Source organism: Dipodomys ordii, unplaced genomic scaffold, assembly GCF_000151885.1.
Source record: "Dipodomys ordii isolate 6190 unplaced genomic scaffold, Dord_2.0 Scaffold12, whole genome shotgun sequence".
Taxonomy (NCBI): Eukaryota; Metazoa; Chordata; class Mammalia; order Rodentia; family Heteromyidae; genus Dipodomys; species Dipodomys ordii.
This window is the reverse complement of record NW_012267228.1, coordinates 25,840,733-25,851,583: the sequence shown is the minus strand read 5'-3', so window position 1 is coordinate 25,851,583 and position 10,851 is coordinate 25,840,733. Positions and strand designations below refer to the sequence as shown.

The following is a 10,851-nucleotide window of genomic DNA, read 5'->3' as shown; positions in this document are numbered from 1 at the left end:
CCAGAAAACCGGAAGTGGCACTGTAGCTCAAGTGGTAAAGTGCTCACCTTGAGCTGAAGAGCTGAGGGACAGCGCCCAGGCCCAGAGTTCAAGCCCCACGACTGACAAAAAAAATAAAAATAAAAATAAATAGTGTGTGGGGCTGGGAAGGTGGCTCAGCGGTAGAGCGCTTGCCTTGCATGCCTGAGGCCCTGGGTTCGATTCCTCAGCACCACATAAGAGAAAAGCCGGAAGTGGCTTGTGGCTCAAGTGGTAGAGCGCTAGCCTTGAGCTGAAGAGCTCAGGGACAGCGCCCAGGCCCAGAGTTCAGGTCCCACGACCGGACCAAAAAAAAAAATAAATAAAAATAAATAAATAGTGTGGTGGCTCAAGCTTATAATCCTAGTTACTTGAGAGCTGGAAATTGGGTTTGGGGGTATAAAGAGAAAGTAAGAGTTGAGGCCAGGTGGGGCATAAAAGTTCATGAGACTACACCTCAACCAATGGCTAGGCTTGATGAATACCATCATCCCAGCTACAGAGACAAAATACCATGGTTGGGTGTAGTGATACATGCTTGTCATTGTCAGTGATATAGGGAAGCACAAATAGGATGATCAAAGCCCAGCGTGGCTCAGGAACAAAGCTAGATCGGGTCTTAGAAATAATCAGTGCACAAAGGGGTTCTCAGGAGGTAGAGAATTCCCCTAGTAGTAACACCAAAAAACCTTAATAAATATGTGTGTTCCAATAATGCACTGATAATAATAAAGGATTTATTCATTCATTTTTTCCCAACAGCTTTAAGGAACACAGTAAAAGATCCACATTTTATTTTTTGGTGAGGTGCTGAGGATTGAATCTAGGGGCCTAGAGCACACTAAACAAGGACTCTATCATTGAACTACATTCTCAGTCTAGGAAAATGATACTAAACACTAGCCTTTTAATAGCATGCATATTTGAGAAAGTTGATTTTCTTCCAAAGTGTAGAATTTTTTTTGGTCAATAAAATGATGTGTTTCATAGAGTGCAAGACTGGTAAGACTGACTAGGCCTTAAAGACCCTGTGCTACAACTAAATGCAAATCTAAAAAGAAAGGCGCTTAACGAAGATTGAAATAATGCGAATTATATGACTTCACAGTCAAAGCAGCAACACAATTCTATTTAGTTCAGGAAAGAGATATTTTACAAAATAAATTATTTTCAAAGTGTTTTTGTACCTAAACTGTGATAGCACTGTCTAGTACTAAATATAAGTTAAAGAAAGAATTCAACTAAAGGCATCATGTGTGCTCAATTTGCTTGCTAGGCTGGGCTCTACCACTTAAGTCATGTTTTCAGGCCTGCCTTTTGCTTGTTATTTGTTATATATGGAAACTAGTGAGCTTTATTTACTGCCTGAAATGGGATCAAATCACTATTCTTGGAGCTCAGCTTTCTGAGTAGCTAGAATTGCAGGTGTGAGTCACTGGCACTCAGAAAGAATTTTTTTTAAGTATCACACCATAATTATGTAAAAAGATAGTAACACTCTCCATCTTTTCTCCTGCTGGCAGAGACTACTTTCATCCTTTATTTTTAAAGGAGACGTCTGGGTCTTCCTGGCCTCTACAAAGGAATGTCTTCCACCATTTGATTATTAAGGAGAAGAGAGGAAAAGCTGTGGAGCTACCTAACTTGAGAAGATTAAGAGTGGATTCTAATATTCTGCTGTATGGAGGACAGTGACAGGAGTTCTACCAAAATCAAAAGAGAACATGAGCCTAAACTGATACTGAAAAAGTAATTATAGAAGTATAACAAAAAAACTTTTCTACAGGGAAAATCTGGATAAAGACTTCTATCAGAAGGAATTTTTCTAAATAGGCTATTTCCTATTAAATGGAATCATTTAGGCTTACAAATAATGCTTATAAGACATTGAAAATCAAATTTCTTAAGAAGTATGTATAAGTGTATGCTAATATTTGCTTATTTGCTAGGATCCACTATCAGTATATTCATGGCTTTTTCTTTCCTTAAACTTAAAGAAGCTGATTTTAAGTGGACCTAAGATGCTGATAATGATTAGACTGCTGAAGTTAAAAATCCCATGGTAAGAAGCAGCAGGTAGAATTTATAAGTGTCAATGAAGTAGAGAAATCTACTAATTTGATTATTAATTTGTTTGGTTTAGGTCTATTTAAGTTAAAGAGATATGCTAATTTATGTAACTGATTTAAGAACCAAACACCAGGTACATTTAAAAATGTAAATAAAATAGCTATGTAAGGTTAATTGCCTATAACCTCAGCACTCAGGAGGCTGAGCTGGAAAAACACTTGAATACAGGAATTTGAGACCAGTTAGGTAACACAGTAAAACCCTATTGCAAAAATAAAATATAAACAAACAAACAAGTAAATGACAACCATTATCCCAAAATTTGCTATAAAAAGTGCTAAAGAAATTTGGAGAACAAACAATACCATTTAGGGACAATCCATAATGTACTCTAAAGCGCTTGCTTTTTTAACACCTGGACAGAATGAATGGTTTAATTCATACTTTACCTTTGGAGCAGAGAGTGAATGTGATGATTGCCCTTGATGGTTCCCTGGATACTGGGATTCATTAAGATTTGAAGACTGTGTTGTAAGAATCTGGGTCCCAGAGGCCTGTTGCTGAGATGATCCTACTTTAAAGCTCTTATCTGACCCATCCAATCTACTACTTCTCTCTATGGCAATCAGGTCACGGATTTTCTGCAGCTGCTCCACTGAAGCTTTTTTAGGAAAGATAAGATGTGTTTCTCCCTAAAATTTATTAAATTGAGAAGGTTTAAGATTTGCTTTAGACAATCATTCATACATATAAACATGAAATCAATACTATAGAATATGACATTTTAACAATTTTTCATGATTTTTTCAACAATTAAGAAAACTTGTCTTGTTAGCATGAGATACACTTAGTTTATTTAATATAACTTAAAGGACCTTCAGAAAAATTTTTGATCTTCTTGGAATAGAACATCTGAGTGGTAAAACACACATTCCTATCTTCTCTGCAATAGTATACTGTTGTTCTCTGTGACATTCCTTATGAATGACAGTGGAGACACAGTGATAGAAAAGGACCAGGATCATATAAAGCCAGTAAGAAGTTATATAATGCACAGTAGAACAGCTTTGGTTGACAAGTGAATATTCAAAAACATTGGTAGAGGGCTTGCAATATTTTCAGCATAATTGTTATGCCAATTATCTTGATCTGATCATTACACATTGTATGTATGTACTGAAACTTTACACTATACCCTAACTACTATGTGTTAAACTAAACTATACATATTTAAAGTTATAGAACAATCTTTAAATTCAAGTCCTTAAAGACCTTGAGCACAAAAGCTTAGAGCCAGCACCCAGGCCCTAATTTCTTTTTTTGGGGGGTCTGGTCATGGGGCCTGAACTCTGGGCCTGGGTGCTGTCCCTCAGCTCTTCAGCACAAGGCTAGCGCTCTACCACTTGAGCCACAGCGCCACTTCTGGCTTTTTTCTTTTGTGGTGCTGGGGAATCGAACCCAGGGCCTCAGGCATGCAAGGCAAGCGCTCTACCACAGAGCCACCTAATTTCAAGTCCCAAGACAAGCAGAAACAAAAAAAAAAGCTGATGTGTACATCTGCAATCCCAGCTACTGGGGGATGTGGAGGCAGATGGAGTCTAAGTTCAAGGCCTGAGAACAGTGAGACCCTATCTTAAGAACAAATTAAAGCAAAGGGTTAGAAACAGAGATCAAGGTGTAGAGGTTTTGCTTAGCAAGTATGAGATCCTGGATTGAATTTTTAATATTATATATTTTAAAAAGGATCATTTTAGTGTGCATGTATTTGTGTATGCTTGTGTGTGTTTTGTAAGTTCTAAGTTCTATGCATTTTGCAGTCAGTATTTCTCAAGTAATTTCCACAACCAACTTGAAAGGAAGGTGTATTAGATTTAGTATTTTTTTAACATGAAAACATAAAGGCTCAGAAAAGTTAAATAACCTATCTGATACTACAGAATGATAGCCAGAACTGGGATTCAAACCACATGAACTCAGGTGTGATGGCTACTTGGGAGGTAGAGACCAGTGGAATTGCGTTTGAGGCCAGTGAAGGCAAAAACTTAGGAAGACCCCATTCTCAACAAAAAGCTAGGCATGGTCATACATATCTGCCATCCCAGCTACATGAGTGGTTTAAGTAGGAAGACGACCATCTACTACCACCCATATAGAAAAGGTGAGACTCCAACACCCTCACAAAAAATCCCACCCCCCAAAAAAAAACTAAAGCAAGCTGGGCGCCAGTGGTTCATGCCTGTAATCCTAGCTACTCAGGAGGCTGAGATCTGAGACAGGGGTTCAAAGCTAGCCTGGGCTCTTATCTCCAATTAACCATCCCAAAACTGGAAGGGGCACTGTGACTCAAGTGGTAGAGTGTTCTTCTTGAGCTAAGAGTCCAGCGACAGCGCCCAGACCTAGGGTTTAAGCCCTATGACCGACAAAAACAAAAAACCACAAAAAATTAAAGCAAAAAATATCAGGGGCATGGTTCAAGTGGTAGAGTACCTACCTAGCAAGGGAAATGCTAAGTTCAAACCCCAGTACCACCAAGACAAAAAAAAATTGTATGATCTCAATTATTTTGCTGTATTGATGCCATCTTAGACCACAGACCAAAAACCACAAGGTTGTATAACAGTTTTAAGAAATGAACAAGTGAATTTACCATAGCTAAGATATGGAACCAACCCAGATGCCCCTCAGTAGATGAATGGATCAAGAAAATGTGGTGGAATATATATATATATATATATATATATATATGTCAGAAAAATCTTAAAGAGGCAAATAAATATCTTATGGGTAGTAGAATTGAGTTTCAACTCCATTAGTTTACTCAATTAGTAGAAATTGGAAGGATCATGGTTCAAGGCCAGCCCAAGCAGAAAGCTAATAAATCTGCATCTCAACAAATAAGCTGGGCATAGTGGCTCATGTAATCCCAGGGATATGTAGGATAATCAAGATCTAAAGCTCACCCTGCCAAACACTGACACCTACCTATAAAAATATAAAGTACTGTGTGCTGGTGGCTCACACCTGTAACCCTAGCCACTCAGTAGGCTAAAAGTAGGATTAAGGTTCACAGGTAGTCCTGGCCAAGAAAGTTCTTGAGACTCTTATCTCTAATTAAGCACCAAAAAGTCACAAATGGAGCTGTGGCTCAATTGTTAAGAGCACTAGCCTTGAGGTAAAAACTTGAGGAGTAGCATTGGGTAATAAAACATAAAAATCTAATCTAAACCAAAAACAGTTGAGACATGGGTTAAGTGTAGAATGCAAGAATAATGCCCCAAGTTTAATCCTCAAACAGAAAATTAAAAAGTTCAGATTTTCTGAAACTGTGAAAATTTGCAAATCCAATACTGCTCTAAGTCTGAGTGGTCTGTTAGGTAGTGCTAGTTTGATTTACCATCAACTTTGCCTGAGACTCAGGGGTTTTCTATAACATGAGAAATCAGAACAGTGGTAAATTCTGGAATGATTCTGGGATAAACTGGGCAGTTACTTTTCCTACCTGGAAGTATTTGTGAAAAGAAAGACAAATATTAATTCCACCGAATCTGACACTTCAATGAGAAACTGACATTGTCTCCACTTGTCAGTTATTCATTTCCCTAACCGGAGTTTCAAAAATCTGCATTTCCTTGAACAAAATCAGCAATAGTGTCATTTTTCTCCCTGCAAGTTTCAAATTCTCTCTGTTCAGATGCCTTGTATCATATGTGATCTGATGACACCGTATCTTATATCCCCAGCCTGATCTCTCCTTTTGAGTTGTGGATTCATTTAACCAATAATATCTCTACTTGAATAGTATTTAACAGGAAAGTAGTTGTAATTGCCCAAAACATAGGTAGTGGTTTCTTCCTTGAAACATATTACTGTCCAATATTTCTCCATCTAACTTGAAGGTACTCCTATCTACTTAGCTTCTCAAACTAAAACTTAATAAGATCCTGATTACTTCTTTCCCTTTATATTCCACCATTCAACTCATTAGTAAGAGCTGATAATTCCACTCATAGATATATTCCACTAATATAATTAGTGGAATTATATAGACCTGGACCTATATAGTTCTCTCCCCCTTCACTGCTACCATACTTTAGTCCCATGTATCCTACTGCCTAACATCTGTGATGCATTAGCAGTCTTCTAAAAGTTAGCACTACCATCAAGAAACTTACAGAACCACTATCATCTCTTACTTAGACTACTACAATAAGGCCTCTAATGGTATCTTGGTACCATTCCTTCCCCCAACTCCCAAATATCTAGAACATTTTCTTTACAATGCCAGAATAATCTTTGAAAATATTCTTAAAACTTTCTAATGCCTTTCTCTCTCACTTAGAATAGAGTCTAAGTCTTTATCATAGCCCTCAAATCCATGCAAGTCCTGGATTTTGTCTCTGGGTGTCAGAATCATGCCTAACAGAACTTCATTATCCACATCAATCTTCTGCATGAAAGGAGTGTCAGGTACTGGACTGTTTCTTGTCCCGCAGGTCACAGCTTAATCTTCACAGAGGCTTTCCTTGAGCTTTCACTGTTAGGCCACTGCCTACCATTGCTGCTTTTCATTGGACCTTTACTTTAGAATGTGAGCTCTAGCTGAGATGGGATTATAATTACCTAGTTCACTATCACATCTTCAGTTTTTTTTAATAGAATCTGGGTTGGGAAGCAGACAGTAAAGGGAAACCTATAGTAGCTAAACACAACTTTTCAAACAATGTCTACCACTGTTAATTTAGTACTTAAGGCTGCCACTGACAACTGTGCCTCCGTAATCTTGTTCAATTTCTTCCAGTGCTCCATAAAACAGAACCAAGATTTTGCTCTGCTGCCCAGGCTGAAGTGTATTTCATAATCCTCCTGGCCTCAGCTTCCCAAGTAGCTGAGACTGCAGGCATGTACCACCATGCCTAGCTAATTCATGACTTTAATAACTACTTCTATTGTGTTATAAAAGTAAACACTGTCAAAAGATTCTAGAAGATGGAACCACCAACTTCTTGTGAAGTAAACACATTACAACTCCTCTCCTGTCACAGAAGCAAACCATTTTTTGTGCCAACTCTACTTAGCTTTTCTGGGTTTACTTCAGATTCCTTCCATCTCTTACTGAACACACAGTCTATTATCAGTAGTCATATATATCCGTACATCAAGTTTTTGCTAAAAGACTGAAGAGACAAAGAATTAACCATTTATAAAGTGATCAATTAATAAAAATACAATCTTATTCAGAAAATTACCAACATTATAACTGCTTCATTTGTAAAGCGGGGAGAAGAAACACATATGCATACTTACCTCTTCAAAACCCATTTCAAATAAACATTCAACAGCTCCTCTGACAGGCAAGAGTCTAGTAGAAAAAGCTGTGTTTCCAATTCGGATTGATCTGTATTTTTCATCATTAGGGTTTCTGACAAAAAACAGAAGTTATATTATATGCAGCAATTTGTAGTTTTCAGAGGCATATTTCTTCATATTTTATATTGGCTATGTTTGTACATGTGAGTAGAGAAAAAGTGGAAACGGTCTGAAAAAAGTCCACTTTTGTGATTCTTAACTTCAGTGTACATTTGGTACAACCTAATTATCCATTTTCAAGCTAGTATTAATGCTTCCATAAGAAAAAAAATGTGACATACTAATTTTGTACTATTATAATTGGTACCTTTGAGTCTTTCAGGCTTCTAAAAGAAAAAAGTATCAATATAGCCTCCAAATAGGGCAGAAGATTTTGTGTGTTTTGTTCTGATAGCACTCTACCATCTACAATTGTGCCTGGCATGAATTTGGTTAATAAATATTCATGAAATGAATGACTTGCACATTTAGCTTCTCAAATAGAAGCTAAAAGCTTTACTTCAACAAACATGAACCTAGGTAAACCTTCAGTCACTTCACTTTCTTCTCCAGAGCAATTTGCTTTTACCCTAAGTTTTACTTCAGTTAAAAATATATCTTTGTTATGGAAAGTATGACAATGAAAGAAAAATACGAAATAATTAAGATTTTTAGCTGGGTACCAGTGGCTCATGCCTGTAATCCTAGCTATTCAGGAGGCTGAGATCTCAGGATAATGGTTCAAAGCCAGCCCAGGCAGTGAAGTTCATCTCTGCGTGCGCTTGCGCGCACACATGCACACGGTCAGAAAAAATCTAGTAGGGCCATAAAACTCAAACCCATCAGTTTCTTGTTTTTTGCCCTTGGGAAGGTGCTGTACAAATATCTTAAGCTTTTGACTCATCTTAGAACAACTAGTACCCTTGAATTCATTACTATTTTTCTTAATCCTGCAGTAAGGACCTCACTTCAAGATTCATCTTGCTTTTCTTCTTCAATTAACTTAATTTTTTTTACAGACTTTTGTCAAGTTTTTGTTGTAATGCTTTGATTTTCCCCCTATCTGTTACCATTAACTATTCCTGTTAACTTGGAATAGTTTTACTTGTTAGCAATTACTTTGCATCTTTGAGACGTTTTAGGGGGATGTCTTTTAGATGTTATTGAAATGAGTGGGGTTTTAATCTACAGTTATTCTGAAGACTGTAATGGTTCTTCTCAACAGCTTGATGGGATTAAGAAATGCTTAGGAGCACACTTTGGGGAGTGTTGATGAAACTTTCAGTATGCTTCTTTTAGGCTCTTTTCCCCTTCCTTTTGTCATGTCAACTATATGTTTTCTCTTATTGTATCAACTGGTTATGTTATCAAACCTCTATTGTCTAAAGTGTTAAATGTATTGTCTAAAGTGTTAAATGTCAGATCTCCCAGATAGCTCTTCATGTAAGTATGTAAGTACTTAAACATCATCTTCAAATTATTCTTAAGTTTTTATGATAAAGCTGAGTTCCATATCTATCTTGCACCCAAACATATGTTCTTTAATGAAACTATTTTCTAGTCACACCTAGTGCACACCCAGTGCAGTTCATAATCAATAGCTATGTGCAGTTAGCAAAGAAAATTAGTGAAAGATCAAATCTATATTTAAGTGAATAGAAACCCATCCTTAAAAAAATGAGTAATTCCAGTGAAACTACTACAGATGTTTGAGAAAGTATGTATTACTGAGGACAGCTCATCTTTACCTCGAAGTAAGTGGCATCTCCGCATGCAAATGACTCCTTATTTCATTCTGTAATTTAACTAGACTGTGACTGTTAGATGAGGGATAGAATAAATATCATCCAAAGCAGAAATTTTAAATGTCATCAACTTTTTTCCCTTGAGATTAAGCATTTATCACTTTTTTTTAAAAAAAGTCTGCTAATGAAATTCTCATTTTGGCACTACAAAATACTATGTCAGACTCTGAGGTAGGATCAAGACATATCAAGAAAATGTGCTTTAAAAAGTGCTTTACTTCTGATGTTTGATTTCTCAAAAGCAAAAGGACAGAATAACCTTGATTTTCTGTTCTGAAATAAGTTAGATGAGGGCTGGGGGCATGGCTCCAGCCATTTAGAATTTTTGAAGACACCCCCCCCAATAAAAACTCTGATAAAATAAGTTACATCTGTAATATTGTGTAGCTGGGAACAAACCAGGAAGAGACTTGGAGCTTTTTCTGTTATGAGGTTGGGAAGTCATTGGAGTTGGACATGGAAGAAAGGATAGTACTCCACACCCAATCCTGAAAGAGACGCCATTATTTGAAACAAACTAAAAAGGGTAGTTTTTCATATCAACCTGTTATGTGTTCCAAACTCCTAATTTCCTTTTTCGATTAAAAACAAACAAGTGTTTCAGATCACAAACATGGGCCATAAAGTCTGGAGCACAAATGGCGAGCATACTGAGATTCTTTCAAGCTTGGTAAACATTCATAAGGATGGTTATGACCAAAGGCCATTATTTGTATGTAAAGCTGTCCTTCGTTACAGCACTCTGGTCTCAGTTCTTTCGGTTTCACTGGACGGAGACTTTTTAAAACCTTTTAAAAAGGCTTTCTTCTCCATTCTCTACAGCGGCTTTCCAGGTGGGAAGGCCCAGCCTTGAATTCCTCCAGAGTCCATCAGCATTATGAAGAGTTTCTAAGATCTCTCCGGGTCGAAAAGCAAGTTGAGGTGTCACAGAGGAGGAAGGTGATCTCCACACAGATCACAATTATGTAGCGGCGAACAGGCCACATGTTGGCATGTCTCAGAACACCTGGCCACCATCGCTGTCCTCGATTTAAAAACTGCCATTCCAACTGTTTCTAAACTCCCAGGCACCTGAAATCGATAGCCTTGAAGCTTCGAATTTCTTTTGAAACTTCCTGCCAATCTACCCACCCATTAGAAGAGCCAAGGAAGCCAGGGGCCTCGCTGAGGGGAAAAAGAGAGAAAGAAAGGGGGGAGGGAGAAAGAAAGGAGGGAGAGCAACTGGATGAGGGAACCCCATTAAGTTCCTTCCACTTCCATTCCCTTTCCCTCTCCCACACAGCCACGACCCTGGGGCAGCTAGCTCATCACGGATCTAAAGTTGAAGTGGGAAATGAACCGTCACCCTCGCCTCCTGACTCCGCACTCGGTGCTGGGGGAAGCGTTTCCTTTACTCACGGGAGAATCATTCCAACGACTTTACCTCTCCCCAAGGGTTGCCTACGGATAGCACCCGGCGGAAATCGCCGCTCTAAAGAACCAAAGGCCAGGCCGCGATCGTGGGCCAGGGGAGTTTCGAACACCCACCACCTACGGCTGTGCTAAGCTTTCGTATCAGGTTGTCCACCTAGGGGAGGCGAACGTGACAACCGGCGAAAACCGTCCGCTAAGC

The 10,851-nt window shown here is 38.2% G+C and overlaps 1 protein-coding gene across 3 annotated transcripts in view; it reads right to left on the bottom strand.

The window, feature by feature from the left end:
- Ngly1 (N-glycanase 1) overlaps positions 1-9,982 on the bottom strand; it is a 48,636-nt gene extending 38,654 nt beyond the window's left edge. Inside the window, exons 1-3 of one of the 3 annotated variants that reach the window (XM_013010514.1) lie at positions 9,891-9,982; positions 7,393-7,507; positions 2,538-2,780 (exon numbers count right to left, since the gene is read on the bottom strand). In XM_013010514.1, the coding sequence (XP_012865968.1) occupies positions 2,538-2,780; positions 7,393-7,507; positions 9,891-9,946 (414 nt within the window). In that variant the 5' untranslated portion in view covers positions 9,947-9,982. Of the gene's footprint in view, positions 1-2,537; positions 2,781-7,392; positions 7,508-9,182; positions 9,541-9,890 lie in introns of those variants that run through there. The other 2 variants (XM_013010512.1, XM_013010513.1) reach the window with 2 other exon arrangements.
- Positions 9,983-10,851: the final 869 nt, after the last annotated feature.